Source organism: Petromyzon marinus, chromosome 51, assembly GCF_048934315.1.
Source record: "Petromyzon marinus isolate PM22_M1 ecotype Great Lakes invasive population chromosome 51, UKy_Petmar_22M1.pri1.0, whole genome shotgun sequence".
NCBI lineage: Eukaryota > Metazoa > Chordata > Hyperoartia > Petromyzontiformes > Petromyzontidae > Petromyzon > Petromyzon marinus.
Genome location: NC_133717.1, coordinates 374156 through 399685, shown reverse-complemented (window position 1 = coordinate 399685; position 25530 = coordinate 374156). Strand labels below are relative to the sequence as shown.

At 51.5% G+C, this 25530-nt stretch overlaps 1 protein-coding gene and 1 pseudogene across 1 annotated transcript in view; one reads left to right on the top strand and one right to left on the bottom strand.

Moving 5' to 3' along the window:
* The window catches only part of LOC116953304 (uncharacterized), a 167677-nt gene extending 154939 nt beyond the window's left edge, over positions 1–12738 (top strand). Inside the window, exon 37 of the mRNA XM_076074889.1 lies at positions 11829–12738. Within this exon, the coding sequence (XP_075931004.1) occupies positions 11829–11843 (15 nt within the window). The 3' untranslated portion in view covers positions 11844–12738. The remainder of the gene's footprint in view (positions 1–11828) is intronic.
* LOC116953327 (DNA excision repair protein ERCC-8-like) overlaps positions 1–24810 on the bottom strand; it is a 33240-nt pseudogene extending 8430 nt beyond the window's left edge.
* Between the last annotated feature and the right edge of the window lie 720 nt (positions 24811–25530).

Here is a 25530-nt window from a genome sequence, read left to right as displayed (position 1 = left end):
CGCCGCGGCCGCCACGCTGGAGGAGATCAACCGCGCGGGGTTGTGGGCGCCGAGGCAGCAGGGCGGGGAACGCCGAGCAACGGCCATTTCCGCCACCGAGCTCCCGCCAGATTTTGGACTTGCCGCCATGACGATGTCCGCCGCGGTGATTGGGGAATCGCAGCACCACGTGGACACCGGGGGCCAATCACCGGTCGTCACGTCATCACTGACGGACGCTCACTGCCAGAGCCAACCGGTGGTCGCGACGTCATCACCTGTGCGACCGCCGATGGGAACCCCCATGCACTCCGATGACGTCAGGAACGGCGGGGACTGCGCAAGGCGGCATCCGGAAGGGGAGCAGACATTTCAACGTCTACCGGTGTTCAAAGAATTTGTATCTGACGGAGGCGACTGGGGGGCCTTCGAGCGTCGTTTCCTCGCCCATCAGATGTCCGGGTGGACGGACGACGAGGCGCTGCACGCACTGCCGGCCACCTTGGACGATGACGCCCACACCACGCTCACCACGGCTCCCAAGGCGGCGCGCACTATGCTGCAGTCTGCACTACGAGTCCTCACCACAGTCTATGGGCCGCTGTCGGACTGTCGACAGGCGTTCTACGAGTGGCGCAGGGGCCAGAAGGAATCACCGCTGGCATACCGCATGGCTGTCCTGGCCCTCGCAAAGGCGGCTTTCCCGCGCATTGACGGTGAAGGGGTGGACGCTATGGTGACGGAGAAGAAACTTCTGGCGCTGGCTCAAGAGCTCCAGATTGTTATCGTCGCAGCGGACGACGCAGACATGTGTTCCTTGCGGGCGGCGAAGTGCATCCACGCACATCTCCTGTCACGGCGTCGACCACCTCTCGTCCCCAATGGAGCGGCTGCAGTGTGTGCTGGGACGCCGACCCCCACCCCCCCCACCGAGGAGGTCTTCGCAGCGGGTCGCCCTACGGAGTGGAGGTCCGGGGGGAGGACGGACCCACCATCATCGGGCCGCCAGGAGCAAGCTAAAGCATCGGGTGTGCTCATCACCTGTTACAACGTGGCTGCAGGATGCCGGGCACCACGACAGCGACGGCCGGGACCACAGCCGGACAGTGCTCCAGCCTACCCACCCCCGCATCTAACTCCGGCAAGTCGCGGCACCACACATGCTCGGCCTGTGCACACACATATCCCTACCTCGCGCGCTCCAGTGCACAAACCCCGGGGTTCGACCGTGGGTTCGTCGGGTTGTGGCGGGGTCGAGAGGGCGCTAGGGCCGAGTCAATGGACCAAATTGGCCCACCGTGTTGTTGCTGCGTCGGCGGGTACGTCCGTGGTCGCGGGGTGTATAGACGGGGTTGAGGTGCGGGTCCTCGTCGATGCGGGTCCTCGTCGATACGGGTGCGTCAGCGACTATTGTCTCGGATTTGATCTATAATATCCTTCCTGTGCAGAGCCGCCCCTTGCTGCCAGTTGATGTTCCGTGTTACGCAGCAAACGGGGGTTCGTTGGGTATCATAGGCCAAATCCGAGCACAAATTTGCATTGGGGATATAAAATTGTCTGGTCCAATATTAGTTTCTTCCTCGCTAGCGGTTCCGTGCTTGTTGGGGACAGACTTTTTGGCCAAAATGCCGATTACAATATTAATTGATCAGGGGTGCATCGAGCTCCCTTCGGGCCAACGTGTACCGTTCCTGTCCTCCCCTGTCACCTCACGGGCGGCATGCACAACGGTACAGGCAGTCGTCACCCGTACAGTGCGGGTACCACCGGGCGCGCAAATGCTCGTGCCTCTCCGGTTGCGTCGATCTTCCGCTCCGGGTGTGACGGATCACGGTGTCCTGTTGGGGCCCTCGAGGGCTGGGGATTGGATTTGGTGGCCTCGCAAACGATCGTTAAGGGGAGCGATGAACCATTCATCATGGTCCTTAACGTCGGAGCGCAGACGGCCGTAGTTAACCAAGGCACCGTGCTTGTGTAGTGGGTTCCAGGACACGGAGACGGCAGAATAGAAGCAGCACTATTTATTTAAACCTTAACAAGGGTTACACTAGAAGGGGTAGCGGCCCCTCCACCCGTATAACTCAGGAACACACTCCAGGCTCTCTAGCCTAAGCTCTAGGCTCCCAGTTCCTCCTGGTAGGGCTCTAAGGGAGGCTATCAGATCTGGCCCTGGTTAGGCACAGATCTCGGCACCCCGCCGACCAGACCGGCCCTTAGAAGGACTCTGACTCTGGGGCTCTGGGGCCGCACCACTGGCTTGCTGTGCCGCCCCTGAAAAGGGCAGCGGTCACAGGAGTTCCAGGGTCTCACCTAGCTGGCCTTCTTTCTTCACTGGTTGCTTCAGCCTCGGGGCCCCACACTCTGCCCCGAGCTCCCTGGCTCCCTGCACTTTATACCCACTGGAGCCTTAGCGGACATTGTTGTAGCCACCAAGGTGTGGGTGAACCACACCTTCCCGTGCCATGTGTTTATTCCCCATAGCACCCCTACATCACCCCCTCCCGTGTAACCCGCAGCCGTCCCGGCTGCAACAATACTCGAACAATAAACACAACAAACCCCCACCGGGTGGCGCAGGCGCGCTGGAAGCCGTCATTCTTGAGGCGCCTGAAGGTGGAACAGCTAGCGAAGCATCAAGGGCAGGTGACGAAGACGCCGTCCGGGAGTCAGCGGACACATCACATGCTCGGCCCGTGCAATGTGGTGGAGGGACGCGCGGCGCCACAAACGGCTTCAGACGCGAGGGGTGTACGTACCAGCGGCGTTTCCCCCACTGGATACGAACGCACTGCGGCCGCATAACCTTCACAATAACTACAGGGCCCCTCCAAGGCCACAACAATTTCGCCGAGGTCGCCAACGGCACCTGAGGGCAGTGCAGCCAGGCTTGATCGCCTGGCTTCCACGCATGTGTGCGTGATTGGCGCGATCGCAACCTCTCGTTGGCCTTCTGCCGAGAGGAAGAGTTTTGGGCCGCTGCCTCCCGTGCCTCGGTCAACCTCAGGATATTAAATTTAACGTGGTCAGCCAATTTCGATTTTCTGCTGGTTTCCGAGACGCGGAGCTGAGTCGCAATTGGTGGGTCAATGTCGCGACCGTACATCAAAAAGAACGGCGAGAAGCCGGTTGCCGCGTGAGGAGCCATTCTATAGGCGGCCAAAACCCCCGGAATGTGAAGGTCCCAATCGGTCTGGGAGTCACACACCTGGTGACACAACATAGATGTGAGCGTCCTATGCAGCCGCTCCACCATGCCATCGGTTTGTGGGTGATAGGGGGAAGTGCGAATCTTTTTCGTACCAAGAAGCGCACACACCTCGTGCAGAAGGACGCCAGAGAAGTTCTTCCCTTGGTCAGTCAGCAGCCGTTCGGGAGCATCCTTGTCGAGGACATAGCCCTGGACAAAGGCCTCGGCAACGGCTGCTGCTGACTGGTTAGCGAGAGGCCATGCCATAGGCCATCAGGTGAAATATTCCACGCCAACCAGCAGGTACTTGTTACCCCTAGGGGTCGCAGGGAAGGGCCCCAATATATCGAGTGCGACGAGTTCGTTAACCCGAGAGACCGTGATAGATTGTAGCGGTGGGCAGGCGCCTTTCGCTGGTGGTTTTCGTTGGGCGCACTGAGTGCATGCACCCAGGAGGTCATCCACATCCCTTGCCATACCCGGCCAGAAGAAATCCAGCTGGAGCACGGCAAGGGTCTTGTGGGTCCCTAGGTGCAAAAGCCGCTCGTGTGCGGCCCAAACGGCCTTACCCCGCAAAGCGGATGGCACCACAAGCCTGTGACGGCAGGCCCTCCCATCCCAATGCATTAGGAGCCCCTGGAGCAGCCCGTACGAATCAATGCCCGCAACCCCCTGCCCGGAACCCCCTGCGCGACGACGCAACGCGAGGAGGGATGCGTCCTCCATCTGGAGGCGCCCCCATTCCGCAACGGACAACCTCGGCAAGGAGTCCGCACCTCCCTCCCCGACAGGACCCTCAGGCAAGGGGTCCTCAGTGGCAGCAGCGAGAACCGGGATATCTAAGGGGGGGCTATCCTCTGGCGGCTTACAACGCCCCAATCCCCTGAGACAAGCGCAATCTGAGGCGGGCGGCAGGCGAGACAGTGCATCCGCATTAGTGTGCCGAGCACCCTTCCGATATGTGGTCGTGAAATCATAATCCTGAAGGATTTCGAGCCATCGGGACAATTGCCCCGAAGGCTGCGTCACCCGCAAAGGATATTGTAATGCCGCATGGTCCGTACGGACAGTGAAATGCCGACCGTACAGGTATGGGCGATACTGTTGCATAAAAAAATACAATAGCCAAGAGTTCCCGACGCGTGACGCAGTATCTCTGTTCCGCCGGAGACAAAACCCTACTGCCATAAGCCACGACGCGTTCCACACCACAGATCACCTGTGAGAGCACACCCCCAATGCCCGTATTGCTGGCATCTGTATCGAGCAGGAAGGGTTCCGAAAAATCGGGGAAGCTCAATGGAGAGGCCCGCACGAGAGCGTCGCGAAGGGAACAAAAAGCGACCTCCTCCTCCTGGCCCCAGTGAAATTTCACTCCCTTCGCCGTCAGAGCGTGTAAGGGCTTAGCAATGGTCGCGAAATCCGCGACGAACCGCCGGTAATAAGACGCAAATCCAATGAAACTCCTGACCTCAGCCACCGAGGTGGGGGTTGGCCAGGAGCTGACACACTGCGTCTTTGCGGGATCGGTGGATATACCCGAGCGGCTGACGATGTGCCCCAAATAGCGTACGGATTCCCGTAGCAGGTGGCACTTTTGCGGCTTAAATTTCAAATTCGCAGCACGCATTTTGAGGAACACGGCGCGCAAGCGCAAAAGGTGTTCGTCAAATGTCTTGCTGAACACGATGACGTCATCCAGATAGATCAAACAGACGTTCCACTGAAAGCCAGCCAAAACCAGTTCCATAAGGCGCTGAAATGTCGCCGGAGCGGAGTGTAATCCCATAGGTAACCGGTTAAATTGGAATAAGCCGTGTGGTGTGCGAAACGCAGTCTTTGGCTTGGACTCATCATCCAATGGGAGTTGCCAGAATCCGGATAACAAGTCCAACGTAGAAAAAAAACGTGCGCCAGCCAGAGCATCCAGAGATTCGTCCATCCGGGGAAGTGGATACGCGTCGGCCACGGAGATCTTATTAAGGCGGCGAAAATCCACACAGAATCGCAAGGACCCATCGTGCCTTTTGACAAGCACTATGGGTGCTCCCCATGGACTGGTGGAAGGGGCTATAATGTCTGCAGCCAGCATGTCATCCACTGCCGATTTGACATGATCTTTTTCGGCCGGACTTAACCGAAAAGGATTCTGGCGTACCGGGGCATTGTCACCCGTCTCAATGTGGTGACGCAACAATTTCGTGCATCCAATGTCATATTTGTGTTTACTAAAGACATCGGAAAATTCCGTCAGAAGGGTGCGTAGGCCGACACGCTGGGAGTCGGACAGATCACTCGTGCCCGAACATAGTGCGTCCATCCAACTATCGTCCCCCTCAGAATGCGGTTTAGCCAGAGGATCGGTCCCCACATTACCCATAACCGTGTCTACCACGGGGACCGGCGTCGCGTGCGCGAGCACAGTTCCCTGAGGAATGACAGCCGTCTGTACGCCAACGTTAAGGACAAGGATAAACGGGTCATCGCTCCCCTTAACGAGCGTTTGAGCGACCACCAGATCCAGCCCGTTTTCCCCAGCCCTCGAGGGCCCTAACAGAATTCCCTGGTCCAGAACACCGGGCACGAAAGGCCGACGCAAGCGAAGGGGCACGAGCATTTGCGCCCCGGGAGGTACACGCCCCGTCCAAGTGACGAACGCTTGTATCGACGCGCACGCTGCCCTTGAGGTGACAGGGGAAGGCAGGAATGTTACCCGTCGGCCCGAGGGAAGCTCGATGCAACCCTGATCAATTAGAATTTTAATCAGCATTTTGCCCAAAAAGTCCGTCCCCAACAAGCACGGAACCGCCAGCGAGGACGAGACTAATATCGGCCCGGAGAGTTTGATATCGCCAATGCAAATTTGTGCTTGAATTTGGCCTATGATACCCAGCGAACCCCCGTTCGCTGCGTAACACGGAACGGTGACTGGGAGCAAGGGGCGGCTTTGAACGGGAAGAATATTATAAATCAAGTCTGACACAATGGTCGCCGGAGCTCCCGTATCGACGAGGATACGCACCTCGACCCCGTCAATGCGACCCGCGACCACGGACGAGCCTGCCGACGCAGCAACAATGCGGTGGGCCAATTCCGTCCACTGCCCCGGCCCGAGCACCCTCTCGACCCCGCCGCCACCCAACAAACCAATGGGCGTACCCCGAGGCCCGTACACCGAAACGCGCGAGGTGGGGACAGGTGTGTGCACAGGCCGAGCATATGGGGTGCCGCGACTTGCCGGGTTGCGATGCGGAGGCCTGTAGGCTGGAGCGCCGTCCGACCGTCCCGGCTGTCGTTGACGAGGCGCCCGGCATTCCGCAGCCACGTGGCCCTTGCGGCCACAGTTGTAGCACGTGATGAGCGCCTTGGGGTGCTCCTGGTGATCCAGTGTTGTCCGAGCCGGCCCCCCTCCGGATCTCCACTCCACCGGGCGACCTGCCGCGAAGACCTCCTCGGAGGGGGGGATGGTCGGCGTCCCAGCGCACACCGCAGCTGCGCCCTTGGGGACGAGAGGTGATCGACGCTGCGCTATCAAGTGCGCGTGGATGTCTTGCTGCCCGCAAGGAGCACATGTCCGCGTCGTCCTCTGCGACGATGACGATCTGTAGCTCCTGGGCCAACGCCAGGAGCTTCTCCGTCACCATCGCGTCCACCCCTTTGCCGTCCATCCGCGGGAAAGCCGCTTTTGCGAGGGCCAGGAGAGCCGTGCGATACGCCAGCGGTGGCTCCTTCTGGCCCTTGCACCGCTCGTGGAAGAGTTTGCGGCAGTCCGACGATGGCCCGTAGACTATGGTGAGGACCTGGATCGCCGACTGTAGCGTAAATCGCGTTGATCTGGGAGCTGTGATGAGCGTAGCAAGGGCGTCATCGTCCAGCATGGCCGGTAGCGCACTCAACGCCTCGTTGTCCGTCCAGCCGGCCATCTCTTGATGAGCGAGAAAGCGGCATTGAAAGGCCCCCCAGTCGCCGCCGTCTGAAACGAACTCCTTCAACACCGGCAGGCGTTGTTGAAACGATGGCTTCGTCTCTGAGAGGAGCCGCGCGCCATTTCCGGCCTCTCCGCCAGTGTTGGAGGGGCTGGGGACACCCATCGGCGGTCGCGCAGGTGATGACGATGCGCCCGCCGATTGGTCCTGACAGCGGGCGTCCGTTGGTGATGACGTCACCACCGCTGATTGGCCCACAGCGTCCATGTGGGGCTGCGACCCTCCAATCGCCGTGGTGGACACTGTCATGGCGGCAAATCCGAAATCTGTTGGCTGTGTTTCGGCGGGAATGACCGTTGAACGGCGTTCGTCTCTCTGCCGCCTTTGCGCCCGCAGCCCCGCGCGGTTGATTTCCTCCAGCGTGGAAGCCGCGGCGTATAGCAGCTCAGCCAGTCGAGAGTGAGCCGCCTGCAACCCGTCCTCCATCGGCGGCCACTCCTCCAGCGGCGGCTGCTGTTGGGGCGTCTGGGGTATCCCAGGATCGTCGGCCGCGGCCTCTGGCGCAATCCCAGGCGAGCCGTCCTCCTCCTGGGGTTCCTGTGATCGGTATGTACTCCTTGTGTCCATTTTAAGACCACTTCTGACACCAGTTGTAGTGGGTTCCAGGACACGGAGACGGCAGAATAGAAGCAGCACTATTTATTTAAACCTTAACAAGGGTTACACTAGAAGGGGTAGCGGCCCCTCCACCCGTATAACTCAGGAACACACCCCAGGCTCTCTAGCCTAAGCTCTAGGCTCCCAGTTCCTCCTGGTAGGGCTCTAAGGGAGGCTATCAGATCTGGCCCTGGTTCGGCACAGATCTCGGCACCCCGCTGACCAGACCGGCCCTTAGAAGGACTCTGACTCTGGGGCTCTGGGGCCGCACCACTGGCTTGCTGTGCCGGCCCTGAAAAGGGCAGCGGTCACAGGAGTTCCAGGGTCTCACCTAGCTGGCCTTCTTTCTTCACTGGTTGCTTCAGCCTCGGGCCCCACACTCTGCCCCGAGCTCCCTGGCTCCCCGCACTTTATACCCACTGGAGCCTTAGCGGACGTTGTTGTAGCCACCAAGGTGTGGGTGAACCACACCTTCCCGTGCCATGTGTTTATTCCCCATAGCACCCCTACACTTGCACACGCGACGCCGGTACCCGTAGTAGAAACGGTTGCGGGGCAAATGGGGAGTGGTCCTCCGACTTACCCACGTCCCGTTGAGGACGAGGGTTGGGCGGATGCGCTATGTTCCGAAACAAGCGATCTCTCCGGCTCACAGCGATGTCTTTAGCAAACATAAGTATGATATTGGATGCACCAAATTGTTGCGACATCATATCGACACGGGTGACAATGCCCCGATACGCCAAAATCCTTTTCGGTTGAGTCCCGCCGAAAAGGATCATGTCAAATTGGCTGCAGATGACATATTGGCCGCAGATATCATATCTCCGTCCACCAGCCCATGGGGAGCACCCATAGTGCTTGTCAAAAAGCACGATGAGTCCTTGCGATTCTGTGTGGATTTTCGGCGCCTAAATAAAATCTCTGTGGCCGATGCGTATCCACTTCCCCGGATGGACGATTCCCTGGATGCTTGGGCAGGCGCACTTTTTTTTCCACACTGGACTTGTTATCCGGATTTTGGCAACTCCCATTGGATGAGTCCAGACCGAAGACTGCCTTTCGTTCACCTCAAGGCCTATTTCAATTTAACCGGTTAACCATGGGCTTACATTCTGCTCCGGTGACGTTTCAGCGCCTTATGGAACTGGTTTTGGCTGGCTTGCAATGGGACGTTTGTCTCATCTATCTGGACGATGTCATCGTGTTCAGCAAAACATTTGACGAACACCTGTTGCGATTGCGCGCCGTGTTCCTCAAAATGCGCGCTGCAAATTTGAAATTCAAGCCGCAAAAATGCCACCTGCTCCGGGAATCCGTGCGGTATTTAGGACACATCGTCAGCCGATCGGGAATTTCTACCGATCCCGCGAAGACGCAGTGTGTCAGCTCCCGGCCGACCCCCACCTCGGTGGCTGAGGTCAGGAGTTTTATTGGTTTTGCATCCTATTATCGGCGGTTCGTTGCGAACTTTGCTACCGTTGCCAAACCTTTGCATGCCCTGACGGCAAAGGGAGCGAGGTTTTGTTGGGGCCAGGCCGAGGAGATCGCTTTCCGTTCCCTTCGCGATGCTCTCGTGCAGGCTCCACCATTAAGCTACCCCGATTTTTCCCAACCTTTCCTGCTCGATACTGACGCCAGCAATACGGGTATCGGGGGTGTGCTCTCGCAGGTCATCGATGGTGTGGAGCGCGTGGTGGCTTATGGCAGTAGGGTCCTGTCCCCGGCGGAGCAGAGATATTGTGTCACGCGTCGGGAGCTGTTGGCCATTGTATATTTAATACAATATCGGCCATATCTGTACGGGCGGCATTTCACCGTCCGTACAGACCATGCGGCATTACAATATGCCTTGCGGGTAGAGCAGCCCTCGGGGCAATTGTCCCGATGGCTCGAGGTCCTTCAGGACTTTGATTTTACTACCACGTATCGGAAGGGTGTTCGACATGCTAATGCGGATGCCCTGTCTCGTCTGCCACCCGCCTCCGATTGTGCTTGCCTCACGGGTTCGGGGCGTTGCAAGCCGCCAGATGATGGCACCGCGTTCGACGCTCCAGTCCTTGCTGCTGCCACCGAGGACCCCTTGTTGGTGGGTCCTATCGAGCAGGGGGGTAAGGACTCCTTGCTGGGGTTGCCCGTTACGGAATGGGGGCGCCTCCAGATGGAGGACGCATCCCTCCTCGCGTTGCGTCGTCGTACGAGGGATTCCTTGAAGGGAGTGATGGGCGTTGACTCGTTCGGATTGCGCCAGGGGCTCCTGCTGCATTGGGACGGGAAGGCCCGCCGGCACAGGCTGGTGGTGCCTTTTGCTCTACGGGGTAAGGCTGTGTGGGCTGCTCACGAGCGGATTTTGCACTTGGGGACCCACAAGACCCTTGCCATGCTCCAGCTGGACTTCTTCTGGCCGGGTATGGCTAGGGACGTGGATGACCTCCTGGGAACATGCACTCAATGCGCCCAACGGAAACCACCAGCGAGAGCCGCCTGTCCACCGATACAGTCAATTAGTCTCTTGGATTAATGAACTCGTTGCACTTGACATATTGGGGCCCTTCCCTACGACCCCTAAGGGTAACAAGTACCTGCTGGTTTGGGTGGAATACTTTACACGCTGGCCAATGGCATGGCCCCTCGTCAACCAGCCAGCAGCGGCCGTCGCCGAGGCCTTTGTCCAGGGCTACGTCCTCGACAAAGGTGCTCCTGAACGGCTGCTGACTTACCAAGGGAATAATTTCTCTGGTGTCCTTCTGCACGAGGTGTGTGCGCTTCTGGGTACAAAGAAAATTCAAACTTCTCCCTATCACCCGCAAACTGGTGGTATGGTAGAACGCCTGCACTGGACCCTCACGTCTTTGTTGTGTCACCAAGTGTGTGACTCCCAGACCGATTGGGACCTTCAGATCCCGGGTGTTTTGGCGGCCTACAGGATGGCTCCTCACACGGCGACCGGTTTCTCGCCGTTCTTCCTGATGTATGGTTGCGATGTTGACCCACCTATTACAACTCAGTTGCGGGTCTCCGAACCAAACGAGAAATCAAAATTGGCCGACCACATCAAATTTAACATCCGGAGGTTGACCGAAGCGCGGGAGGCAGCCGCCCAAAACTCTCATTCTCGTCAGAAGGCCAACGAAAGGTTGCGGTCGCACAAGTCACACACCCATGCTTGTGTAGAGGTGTTAACTACGCGCTGTTGCGTAAGCTGCATTGCCACCAGGGCAGTGCAGCATTACCCCTGGGTACAATGGTTGGGGTCAGTCGAGGTGAAACGGATCGTGGCCAGGGTTTGGTATGAACCAATCAGACGGTTCCATGTGGGAATGTATGATTGGTTCTACCTGGCCACGAAGGAGTATAAGACGGGTGACCCAACGGACCTCGGGGAGTTCTCTCCCTGCACGAAGACAGAAGACTGGGCTGAAGCCTAGCTAGGACCCTGGACCAGCCTCCCAGCCCTTCTAAGGGCTAACGCTCGGCATACCCAGCGGTCAGGACCCACCGGGCCAGCGGTGGGTCAGATAGCCTCCTCTAGGTCCTAGCCGGAGGACTAGGATAGCAGTAGACGTGTGAGTCCCGCCAAGTCCGGAGGTTGTACCTCCTTAGGTATCAAGGAGGTTAGCGGTAGACGTGTGAGTCCGGCCAGGTCCGAAAGGCTGTACCTCCCTAGGGTATCGGGTGAGGGGACCGAATATCCCTCTGTGTGTGTTAAGCGTTGTATAAGGAAATAATACAATAAACAGAGTGTGCCTCCTAAAGAAGTCTGCTCGTCCTTACAACACTACACTTGGAAGCCCGGGGACAAGGTTTGGTTGCACTGCCCTCATGTGCCGTTGGCAACCTCGGCAAAATTGTTGCGGCCATGGAGGGGTCCGGTGGTAATTGTACAAGTCATGCGGCCACAATGTATCCGCATTCAGTGGGGAAAACGCCGCTGGTACGTCCACCCCTCGCGGCTGAAGCCGTTTGTGACACCTCGCGCCCCTCCACCACACCACACAGGCCGAGCATGTGATGTGTCCGCTGACTCTGGGACGGCAACTCCGCCACCTGGCGCTGATATATCACTGTGCCATCTTCAGGTGCCCCGAGGATGACGGCCTCCAGGCCGCTTGCGCCACCCGGCGGGGATGAGGGCTGCCCTCCTGGGACGTCAGGGGGTTGTGCACCCGCACGGACAGCGCCCACCGCCGGCACGGCCAGGTTTCCCCCCTACGATGGGCCCGCAAAACGGACTCGTGCTAAAACGCACCGGTTGTTGTGACTTCTTGTTGCACTTGTTATGTTCTTCCTTTTCTGCACGGATGGGTGGCTCGGGTTGAATGCGGGGGGGGGGGGGGAAGAATGTATATATATTGTACATAGTGAAATTTTGTACAGGTGGGCTTGGTTATTTGTTGGGGTGTTTGTTATTATGAGGCACGCACAGATGGGTTTTTGTTATATTTTTATTGTTGATGTTGTTACAGCCGGGACGGCTGCGAGTTGTACGGGAGGGGGTGATGTAGGGGTGTTGTGAGATGCAGAGGTACAGCCGATCCTTGGTGTGATCCTAGGTGGCTAAAACCACGTCCGCTTCTACAGCCCCGCCCAGTGGTTTGTGGGTATAAAAGGCGGGGAGTGAGAGAGCTCGGGGCAGAGTGTTGGGGCCAAGAATGAAGTACCAGGGAAGAAGGAAGACCAGCTAAGTAGAACCCTGGGACTCCCCTGACCGCTGTCCTTCTCAGGATCGGCAGGGCAAGCCAGTGGTACAGCCCCAGGAGCCACAGAGCCGACGTCCTTCTAAGGGCCGGTCTGGTTGGTGGGGTGCCGTGATCTGCGCTTAACCAGGGCCAGATCAGACAGCCTCCCCTAGAGCCCTTAGCTGGAGGAACCGGGGAACATAGGCTTAGGCTAGATCGCCTAGGGGGATATTCCTAAGTGTATTTGGGTGAAGGGGCCGCTACCCCTTCAGTATGACCCCTTGTTATAAATAAATAAGTGCTGCCTCTACTTTACCGTCTCCGTGTCACTGGAACCCACTACAAATGTAACACGTCGAGTTGGCAATGATCGTGTTTTAACATAGATGTGCACCTGTCTGCATAGCCAAACCATCATTGAAGACCCCAGCTGAGGTATGTACGTGTGTATGTTGGTCGCACTGTACGTAGCCAACCGTGCTAATCGAAAGTGCGGGGAAAGCACAACAGTGTAATAGCAAAATTTTATGACCCCACCCCAGTCCTATTGGCTGTGCTACTCAACGAACAGGAAGCTACTGTCAAACTTGTGTGGATCAATATGTAACAAACTACTCTGTACTCCTTCACGTAAACACTGAAGGATACGGACTAAGTTGCTGCTGGCTTCGTGCTCTGCTGCTCAATAAACCGGAACCAGTTAAACTCTACCCATTAAGGCAGCTTTCAGATCAAGACATTGCACCTACACCCACTTGGACAATAAAGAGAACAACAAAAAAAACTGTCCCAGTATAAGTTACTCACGTCTTAGTAAAAGCAAAAAAGTTATCACACTTTTTAATGTGCGATGATAAGATGCCATTATTCGACTCCATCGTCGCATGGTATAAAAGTGTAAACCCGTTATCTTACCTTTATAAAAAAATTGTACAACTGGACTCAGAGAAAAAAATATGCACAAAAAATACGCATACATGCGTTGTCATCATCGTCATCATCAGCTGGTGGTCCCCGTCCAACTTAATCTTCATCGCTACTGCTCCAGGAATCCTGGAAGCCACTGCGCTGCTTTCTTCCAGACTTCTGCATTGTGCACGAAAACAAAACACATTATTCAGCTCAAATACATTTGCTATCAACACAAAAAAGTAATTTTTATTACAAAAAACACCAAGTTCAAATGTATTTTAAATGGCCGCATTTATGTGTGATAATTGTACGTAATAAAATGTTTAATCGGTAGTTTTCAAGTAATGGTGTTTATATATTTTGTGGTTTATTACATTCTGTAATCCCAAAATGACTAAATTTTGTGTCTCCACATAGGTATCATCATCCTCTCCTGGCAGACTAACATTTGCAGGTCAGGTACCAAGTCACCACCTTGTGATGCACAGGGACAGCTGCCACTGGGAGTGCCCTTACAAATGTGTTGAGATAGGATGTAATGTAAGTCACTTCATATGACGCAGGTAAAGTGCTCCGAGAGGCCTCTGCAACAATGACACTCTCATCAAGCATACCTTCTAATTATTGTTTTGCAGTTCCAATGACCCTAGAGGTGTCTCACCTTGTCTGTTTCTTCCTCCTCCGGTTGAGTCCTGCCCATGTAGGGCACCCAGACCAGGATGTTACTGTCATTACCGCCACTATACAGCTCCTGTGAAGTGCCAGACGTGAGCCATTGAGCATCTATACCTCTCGTCTGGGTTTCCATTCAGAAGCTGAAGAAATAACTCGGCTTATTTGAATCAAAATGTCGTTGTACAGGTTGAGTAGATTGTCATTCCGATAACGAAATTGTTTCTCTTTGAACAGCGAAATACTGGTGTTCGGCAGGATGATGTATGCATTGTATTTACACTTGTGTCCTAATTGCAAATGTGAATGGACATAATCAGTCACATGTGGCCTGATTTTGACTTAAAACTTTCCCTGCATTCTAAATGCATTTATTGACAAAATATAAAAATAAATTTTTACACTGTTTACGAGTAAAACGTGTGTTTTTAGAAGGCCATACATATTTTTATTCATTCTCTGTTCCGAAAAAGTTCTAACTGGTATATAGCACTTGACAATGAGTGAAAACACCATGTGGCGGAGGTTCGTGACCTGTTGCCTTGTGCGACTTCGCATCGGAGCAGTGATAAACAAAAGGGTACACATAGGCGGCCGAGTTGAGGCTTTTCTCACCTGGAAGTCTGAATAATATTCACAGCAGTTGACCTTGTTGTAGTGGCCACTGAGCTGGGTGTGTGCCCGCCCGGAGTGGATCTCAAACGCAGTTACGTGACTGCCCATCGGAATAAACACGAGGTCCGGCGAGCAGTCTGCCGACACAGCGAACTTCACCCCTTTGCGGGAACCGTTGCTGACCCGGCCGTAGTTCACCTGTGGGAAAGTGAGGGTACGGGGCCAAGTTGTGAAGCCATAATGGGCCAACTATGAAGACGCAACCACCATTGCGACCATATAAAAATGTGCTCCAACATTCTACTTTGCTCCGGCGCTATTCCAGCTCGCCTGTCAAGTCTGGCAATGGCAGCAACTCCACAGCAGTTACATTGGGGAAACGAAACGACATGTGTCGGACCGCGTCCGTGAACACAAGGCGGATCTGAAACACGGTAGGACCAATACCTCTGCCGTTGCTGATCATTGTTTTAACGATGTGGGCTCACACAAAATAAATTTTTCCAAAACGGAGGTACTCTGCAAACCTACCGGCTACCTTCAAAGATTTGTTCATGAAATCATCGAGATATATAAACACAGACACAACTTCAATCGAGAGCATGAGTACAAACTGAGCAATCATTGGAAGGACGTTATTAACCAGGTAAAGTCTTAACTGACTGTGATGTTTCCATCCAACCTGCATGTCAGCTGTTATTTCGACTCTCTGTGTGTCTCTCTCTCTATGCCTCTCTCTTAGATCTCTCATGCTCACATGTCCGTTGCATTGCACTCTCATGCCTTTGGATTGCACTCTCATGCTCACATGTCTTTTGCATAGCACTCTCATACTCACAGGCCCTTCGGATTACACCTGTTGGGTTGCACTCCCTCGTCGAGGGGGCCACTCTTCTTCTCCTTTTATACAGTTACATGCTAACATTATGCTAATCTCACATTAACATAGCCACTTTGTCTAGGCAGCCGCTCTCCTAGCTTACTTTTACATGCTAATTTCTCACATTAATATCATGCTAATCCCTCACATTAACATAGCCACTTCTGTGCTCTCGTCGAGGAGGCCGCTCTCCTATCTTACAGTTACATGCTAATTTATCTCATTTACATCACTAGCCCTGGCCACTTCTTTATAACCCTTGAGCTACTCCCATTTCAAACCTTTTAAAACAGTCTGCCTCAGCAGCAAACCATGCTTTCCCACCTGATGATGGACGCTTGTGTTGCGTCCGAAATGTCGTGATTTATTTTATTTCATACCTACGTGACTTTACTTGAAAAAAAACAAAGAGTATGGTTATTTACTATTATTGGCCACGTAAAGAAATTGGAACTAATAAAATTACGTGACCCCAAGTAGTATCGACAAGTGAAATATCCGCTCTGGGCTCATGGACTAATAAGGCACCAGTGGCAGGGCCCCCATCAGTCACTGCATAATACATTCAAAAAGACACGCATACGCACACAGGGCTGGAGCTTTATATATGTGCGAAAACCGATAATCGCTTTGCAAACTTTTTTGCATGTGATTATCTAGAATCCAGAAGAGGTTTTTTTTTTTTTTGGGTTAGATCGCGTAAATATAAATGTGTCATTAAACCCGCCAGCACGTGAAAGCCTATGTTTCGTTTTAAAGCTTTCGTGACTGCAGGGATTCATATTCTTGGTTCTTTCGGTAAAGTCACGTAGAAGGGAAATAAAAAAATAAAAACAATTAAATTCTCACGACGTTTCGATTGCAACACAAGTAATCATCATCAGGTGATGATGATTGCTTGTTATCCACATGAGGCTATCCACATATGCAAACACAATTTCAACCGAGAAGATGGATTCTGGCTTAGCAGTCATTGGAAGGATGTGATAAACCATTTCGGGTCTTGATTGATTTTGTTCACGCTTATGGTGACTTTCAGACCGCATTCCATTCTCGTTCTCTCCCCCCTCCTCTGTTCCGAGCATAGATGGACTCGTCCGTCTGAACAACCGTTAGTCGCTGTCCGTGGTGCTAACGTTAAAAAAACCCCACTTTTTTCTAAATTTTTGTTGCTGTGGTTTTCACACCTGATGATGATTGCTTGTGTTGCAATCGAAACGTCGTGATAATTTTTATTTTTTTATTTCCCTTCTACGTGACTTTACCGAAAGAACCAAGAATATGAAAGCCTATGTGTTAAACTGATTATCCATAATGCAATAAAACGAAATTAACAAATTATCAAAATGCGAAGGGAGCTAATTGAGACATGCTTAGTTGAGTGTGCATTTGAAATCAAACACAAGTGATGCACTTGGCAGATTATTTTCAAACCCACATTGAGGTTAAGCTTCTCCTACTCGCGTTGTAGGCTTTAAAATAAGCTTGCTCCATCATATATCATCCAGGAGTTGATTCAGCCACACACTCCACTGAGATCTCTCAGATCTATTGTTTGTACCCTAGTCAGCATAACCGCCGCTCCAGGCTTAGAATCTGGGGTGACCAACGAGCTTTTGTTTGTATGTCTGAAATTCCTCGCGGTCGATGGAGACTTTTAAGCCCTGGCTGAAGACGCATATTTTAAACTGCATCCTCTATTTCTCTTATCTTGTCTCTTTAGTCTTTCTCTACCTGGTTACTTCTCTCTCATTTTCTAATACATGCGTGGGGGTTTCCAGGATTCATTGTGCAAGGGCGCTGAATGTGAACAATTTTTATTTCAGTATGGTGCGGCATGCGCTCACTTGGCTGGTACCTTCCAGTAGCCAGGACAAACTCGTGCCGCGTCGACCAGCGAGCTGCGAGCACCGCGTTCCGGTGACCTGCAGGAAGAGCTGCAGTCAGCACCTGTGCCACTCCGCTACACTCCATGTTGTTACAGCAGGGATTAAGAACCCTTTTCCTTACTGAGAGCCAAAGAGGACTTTCCATTGCCTTTGGCAGGCAACCACTTAACGCACACCACCAAGTCGCTTCTGTCACTACAAGAGGCCCTTACATTGACATTAGAAACATGGTGTTGCCAGGTCGAAATTATTGCCCTCCAGTAACCAATTCGTATGGCTAAGATCCTAACGGTGATGGATAAATATTGTTTGGCGGCCATTTTGAAAAGGTAGGTCTCGTGAAGCCGCGGACCGTACCAAGTAATGACATAGGCTGTGGCTGGCCCGTGGGCTATAAGAAACCTCACCCCTGCCCTATAGTGGTGAAGCCAACCATTATGGGTGCTCTCAAGACAGCAAAAACAGCTCTCACCGTTCAGGATGCGAGTGCTCGAGCCCGTTCTCAGGTCACACAGCTGCACTTTGCTGCCACTGGTTCCAACATGAGTCATCAGGGAGCAAAACGAGAGCAGAATTTAAATACAAACGTTTTTTTTACTGTTTAATTATTAGTTATCAGGGTTTATTGAAACATGGTTGGGATCATATTATTTAAAAAGTAAAACTTGTCAAATTATTTGGCATAAACCCAAGTTATACTACATTTAAATCTTACTGCAATTAGGGAGTGCTGCATTGCAATTGGAGACATGGTGACAATAAACCTTTTCCGAAAATATGTAAATTTCTGCCGGCTGTATGAAGAAACCCACTAGCGGCAGTATGTAAAACAAAAACAAATTATTAAAATACATCCTTGTTCACGTCAGCGGTATAATTTTACACTCGATATATCTCATCAAACACGTACTACAAATTCCGAGTAAAGCACATCATTCTTCTTGCAATATTCCAGCGAAGAGCCAATGAGAAGTTGCAGGAGTAGTCTACTGCATGGGTCACACTGCTATTTAAGCAATTTTTTATTTTACCAGGTAAAGCCCACTGGGCTATATAGCTCTTTTTCAGAAGCAAACTGGCCACAAATGATAGCTCAACGAAGTGGCTTATCACGTGGAAATCTATAGCAGCCAAATACTCTAAAAGCATGTTTCTAAATGTGGAGAGAAAAACTAAAGGACCTGGAGAAAAAGTCACGCGACCATGGGGACATAATGGAAACTCCAAATATACAGGCGTCAGGGTTGAGATGAAACCCACGACCTCCTGTATGCCAGGCAAGGTAGTTAACATCTTGCCAGTGGCGCTCACGGCGGCGAGATGTGTTCTCACCTCCAGAGCATTGGTGTCCCATGCCTTGAGTGTCTTGTCAAAGGAGCTCGACAGAAACATTCCTGTGTCGTGGGTGTACCACTGCACCGTCTCCACACTGTACTGGTGCACATGTGCATGGGACCTGCAATGCCAGGTACAAGTGCTCTTGACAACAATACAATTTGTGATTGTGACTGCATCTAAAGATGCTGCACAGAAAAGCATATGCACATTCATAGTTCTAAGGCCAAGTAGGGAGTTATAGAGAGGGGGAATGTATTCATGTACAGTGAGGGAAAAAAGTATTTGATCCCCTGCTGATTTTGTATGTTTGCCCACTGACAAAGAAATGCTCAGTCTATTATTTTAATGGTAGGTTTATTTGAAGAGTGAGAGACAGAATAACAACAAGAAAATCCAGAAAAACGCATGTCAAAAATTTTATAAATTGATTTGCATTTTAATTAGGGAAATAAGTATTTGATCCCCTCTCAATCAGAAAGATTTCTAGCCCCCAGGTGTCTTTTATACAGGTAACGGGCTGAGATTAGGAGCACACTCTTAAAGGGAGTGCTCCTAATCTCAGCTTGTTACCTGTATAAAAGACACCTGTTCACAGAAGCAATCAATCAATCAGATTCCAAACTCTCCACCATGGCCAAGACCAAAGAGCTCTCCAAGGATGTCAGGGACAAGATTGTAGACCTACACAAGGCTGGAATGGGCTACAAGACCATTGCCAAGCAGCTTGGTGAGAAGGTGACAACAATTGGTGCGATTATTCGCAAATGGAAGAAACAAAACTGTCAATCTCCCTCGGCCTGGGGCTCCATGCAAGATCTCACCTCGTGGAGTTGCAATGATCATGAGAACGGTGAGGAATCAGCCCAGAACTACACAGGAGGATCTTGTCAATGATCTCAAGGCAGCTGGGACCATAGTCACCAAGAAAACAATTGGTAACACACTACGCCGTGAAGGACTGAAATCCTGCAGAGCCCGCAAGGTCCCCCTGCTCAAGAAAGCACATATACATGCCCGTCTGAAGTTTGCCAATGAGCATCTGAATGATTCAGAGGACAACTGGGTGAAAGTGTTGTGGTCAGATGAGACCAAAATGGAGCTCTTTGGCATCAACTCAACTCGCCGTGTTTGGAGGAGGAGGAATGCTGCCTATGACCCCAAGAACACCATCCCCACCATCAAACATGGGGGTGTTTTTCTGCTAAGGGGACAGGACAACTTCACCGTATCAAAGGGACGATGGACGGGGCCATGTACCGTCAAATCTTGGGTGAGAACCTCCTTCCCTCAGCCAGGGCATTGAAAATGGGTCGTGGATGGGTATTCCAGCAGGACAATGACCCAAAACACATGGCCAAGGCAACAAAGGAGTGGCTCAAGAAGAAGCACATTAAGGTCCTGGAGTGGCCTAGCCAGTCTCCAGACCTTAATCCCATAGAAAATCTGTGGAGGGAGCTGAAGGTTCGAGTTGCCAAACGTCAGCCTCGAAACCTTAATGACTTGGAGAAGATCTGCAAAGAGGAGTGGGACAAAATCCCTCCTGAGATTTGTGCAAACCTGGTGGCCAACTTCAAGAAATGTCTGACCTCTGTGATTGCCAACAAGGGTTTTGCCACCAAGTATTAAGTCATGTTTTGCAGAGGGGTCAAATACTTATTTCCCTCATTAAAATGCAAATCAATTTATAACATTTTTGACATGCGTTTTTCGGGATTTTTTGTTGTTATTCTGTCTCTCACTGTTCAAATAAACCTACCATTAAAATTATAGACTGATAATTTCTTTGTCAGTGGGCAAATGTACAAAATCAGCCGGGGATCAAATACTTTTTTCCCTCACTGTATGTATGTACAACTTCTTTCGCACCGTACGTAGCCAACCGTGGAAGGAATAGGACTTACATGCAGAACATTATTGAAGGAAATTATCACTCAGGCAGAGGAGAACAGGGACGCCTTCATGAACAGGGAGATGATATCAGCAACGTGTAGTGCAGCCAACGACTATCCTACCACCTGACGAATAGATAATTATGAATCTTTTTATCAATTAAAAATGATTAAAAATATTAACAATTATACACAATGTATGCAACTTGCAAAGAACGGTAAGATGCCTACTAGGAAATACAATAAAATAATTTAGTCACCTGCCCACTGTGCAGATGGCCTTGCATGTGTACTGAGGTTTCTGGGAGACATTCTCCAGGTTGTAGATGGCAATCACTCCATCAGCTCCTCCAGAGAGCATACTGTTGTGCACAAAAAATGAATCCACAGCCACTTCATTCACACAGACAGCAACACGCAGGTACTACCACCGGCTTTCATTCTCTGGAAAGCATTGCATATATGCATGTATGTTGAACGTCTTTCGCACCGTACATTGCCAACCATGCTAATTGGAGGTGCGGCGGAAGGACAACTAAACACAAAAAGCAGCTCTAAAGAAATGGGTTTTCAACCTTGATTTAAAAGTGCATAGCTCCAATGGCTTCCTAATCTCGGACGGAAGTGTTCCAAACGGCCGCAGAAGCGCATCCGAAAGTACGGATGCAGTGACCGCCTTTGTTCGATGGCTAACCATGGCTCAATGGTTAGCCATCGCTAGCCATCGCTAGCCATCGAACAGGCTACTACCAGGCTACACCGTCCGCTAGCTCAACCACCAAACCTCTGTGAAAATAAAAAAATTGCTGATCAACTCCTTTATAGTTGGGGCAGTGCTGACGCTACGCCTGTTATACAGCATTTTGGAGAAAAGGGTTGGTGGATTGCAGATGATGCGAGACTCACTTCCCGTGGGCGTCGAGGTGCCATACTGTGGCTTGCCAAACTAAACTAAAAACTCAGCAATGTTTTTACTTTACCAGGTAAAGCCCACTGAGCTATATAGCTATTTTTCAGAAGCGACCTGGTCAAAAATGATAAATACTCTAAAGGCAGTACAGCAAACCCACACTTGACACGTTACTATATACGACTACAGAGCTTGGGCAATTATTGGCGCTGGCTCACTGTGCGGTTGCCTTCCTGCTTGTCTGTGGTTCCTCATGCCTCCGACTAGTTTTCTGTCTTTAAGAGTGTGTGTAATACTGATTGGCGTGTTACAAGATGGACTTATTATTATACAAAAGAAGAACACGCATGTTAGGCGACAATTTACATGCTGCTGGTGTGGCCACGCACTACTTATTTTCTGCTTGGTCGATGTCGAGGACATTGACGCCACTGCTGTGCACGCACTCCACGTCCCGCTCACTGCTCAGCTCCAGGTTGAACACCCTGCACAGCTCACAATCATGCAAACAAAGACAAAGATCCCCTGTATAGCCTAAACAGACTGTTGGGGCAAGTGCTGTTAGTGAGCACCTATGAAGGCCGACACGGCACACGAGGAGGTGGGTAGCCAGCACCACGCACGGTGGCCTTTAGCTCCCCAGTGGTGATGTTTACACATCACACAGGTACTCATTTAAGACTGAGTTAATCTCAGAGAGGCCCAGGACCGGTTCAGATAATCGTCACTGGTGTTGGCCGTTAGCGGGAATCGAAATCGTGTTGCCGGGTTCGTATTGCAGCGTGTGAACCGCTACACTACCGCTCGCCATCATGCACACACAAAAGGACACCTGGCACTCACGGGAGAAATCTCAAGCAGTACAACCCTTGCATGGATTATGCTGAGGATCTCTCTCATTCTCATTTGCCATGTTCTTCTCAAAGATGTCTGCAATCATGGCCTTCCATTTAGCTCTTTCCGTGATATTTACTGAAGATACTCCCATTTATATCCAATTGCTTATGTACTTAATTCACCATCATTTCCCCAATCAAAACATATTTAGTCTGCCGTTCTCATTATTTATTCTTATTCTCTTTCTGCTATCTTAAATACATGTATTTCTCATGTTGTCTATTCCAGATGTGTTTTTTTAGAGCCTTCTAAAATAACACATTTCTGCTGCTTCTAGTTTGCTTCGGGGCTTTGTAACTTTCCAGCTTTCACATCCACATAGGAAAACAAACTATAGTAGACTCTCGATTATCCATGCTAATGACGGGGAGGACAGACGTGGATAATTCAAAATCGCGGATAATGCAAAAATATACACTTTCTGCTGATCTCTGACAAAAACTAACGATCAATGATGCGCGTGCAGTGATTACTTTGCTGCTCCCGCCCAGAAGAGTCCGCCCACTAAGTGGATAGCAGAGCCACGGCAATCAACATCAAACTCTGCCGACTGTTGTAAAGATGTATAACGACTGTACTGTAGAGGCGATCACGTGAATTTCGGAATAACCAGAGCAAATATTTGTTTGATTTAAATATTTTACTTGAAATAAGCATTTCCAAGAATATTTTTAATGTTATTTATTTGGGCTTAAGGGGACATCCTTGAGTTATTAATTGATATCAAAATTTCAGGTGCGTAGTTACTCCGCAAATTAGATAAACCTCACGTGGATAATCGAATCTACTGTACACGTCCGCTGAGGATAAGGCCCCTTAAAATTACGTGGTCATGAAGTGCCCCCTCTGTGGTATAAAGGGTCCAACTCTCTATTGCGTTGAGCCCCCCTCTACTATATTGTGCAGCAGTCACCTCGATTGGGTCATCAGGCAGCACCCCACCTTGAGGTCTTGTGACAGGGAGCCTCACTCTTTTGACATTAAGAGCCCAACACTGTGGGTCATAAGGACCCCCCTTCCACTAAATTAATAGATCTCATCCTGGACCATTGATCTCCCGATAGGGGTAAGAGCCGCTCTCTCCATCGTGTCACGAGACGCCATCCGACCGCCCCCCCCCCCCCATGAAATGGGACATCAAGGTCTCCCCATCTCCCTTCTGTCACCGATCTCCCCTCCTCACGCACTCGGCAAGTCTCACCCTATCACGGCTGAGGTACTGACTTATCTCACGGATTCTCAACACTTTCGGATTCTCACACTCCAATAATCTCACAAAGCAGCACCAGCATTCACTCGTACCTCCTTACTCTTGCGCAATCACCCCACAATCTCGCAATGACCACGGCATTCTCAATCACGCGCAAAACAATCACTAAATCTTACGCATTCACATCTGTCTTAAAGAAAGGCCACCAATCCTCGAAGTCACTGGCGTGGCCATCAACCGCATCAGAACATCCACAGGTTCATGCACACATCTCCATGAATGGAAAATGTAAAAAACCACCGGGCAATTGTGGCCCATGAAACCCCAAAGAACCCTATAGCAAAACTACTGTACTCCGCACTCGTTCAACGAAAAGCAAAAATTACACCGACCTCTCTACCGAATAACCTCTCATCATGTCTAGCAGAGCCTTAACGATTGACATCTATCTGCTGGACACACTGCTGATGCCTTGCCGCAAGCAAGAAAACAGAGCGCCCCCCCCACACGCCCGTGCCGCACCTTCGCGTGGACTCGCCGACGCGCAGCCTGGGCGGCTCGTCCGCTCCGTTGCGCCGCGACGACAGGAGACCCAACATGACTCATAGCATCAACGCAACTATAATAACGAAGCCACTGTTATTGTAGCAGCAGTGATAACAATGACGCCCCCCAAGACAGTGGTAACGATATCGCGCTACTTCGGCCTACTTCAGGCTTCTCCCCCCGCTCAGGCCGCACCGAGGCCCAGGTCGCGGAGGCCCCGGCCCATGAATGAGGCGGCTCGGCATCGCCGACCGACCTCCATGCAATCGATTAAATCAATTACCCCCCCCCCCCCTCAACGATTGATCAATCGAAAACTCGCGCATCCGTCTGTTGAGCGTGGTAATCGAGGATTCTACCCACAGGGTAAACCCGTATGCACCAGAACGTGAGTTGCTACGTAGGGCGAAAGTTGTGCGCGGTGCCAATAAAGTTATACAATTGTGGGTCTCTCTCCCACAAACCGCAGCTAATAAAGTTGAAAACATTGCGGTCACACAAAACTACCGGATTATAAGACGCACCCAACAAAGGTATACGATTCCAGTCACACACAACTACCGGATTATAAGACGCACCCAACAAAGTTGTACATTTCTGGTCACCCACGTACACACCTACCATATAACACGTACTCAATAAAGTTATAAAATTCGGGTCCCATACCCGTACCGGATTATAAGACGCACCCAATAACGTTTGACAATTTAAGTCGCACCAATACCCGGCCATTCGCCACGAAGTGACGGTGACGTCACCACGGCGTCTGTGCCAGGCTAGGTGCACTTTGAGGCCACATGAAGTGTCGAAGGCTCGCTGACCAGGAGGTCTCGGGACAGACCCAGCAGGTGCCATCGGCTGGTTGACTGAAATGACCGGGAGATGCACCAGCTGTGCCAACTCGCTGAATTGTATCCGTCCGGCGCTCCGCTCGCTGTTATGAGCGTCGCTCCCCTGCCCTCAGTTGTTGATGGAGGGTGACTGCCCCCAACTGCCCAGCAGCGTCCTTCACGAGCCTCCTCCAAAGAGTCACACGAACCTATCCGATTATAAACCACACCCAATAAAGTCACGTAGATAGAATACAAAATATAATTAAAATAATCAAAGTGAGCGTACTGACAGTCTTTTATGTAGACTGTAGCCTGGTAGACTGCAGCCTGTTTTTTATGCTGGTGAGCCTATTGGCAGTCTATAATGCAGACTGTAGCAATGGTTATAAAACTGAACCTGAGTGAGCGTAATGGCAGTCTATAATGTTGACTTATTCGGGTTCTTTCAGTGACAAAAATGAATAGAAATACATTATTATTTTTCTATCCATGTGTCTTTACCGAAAGAACA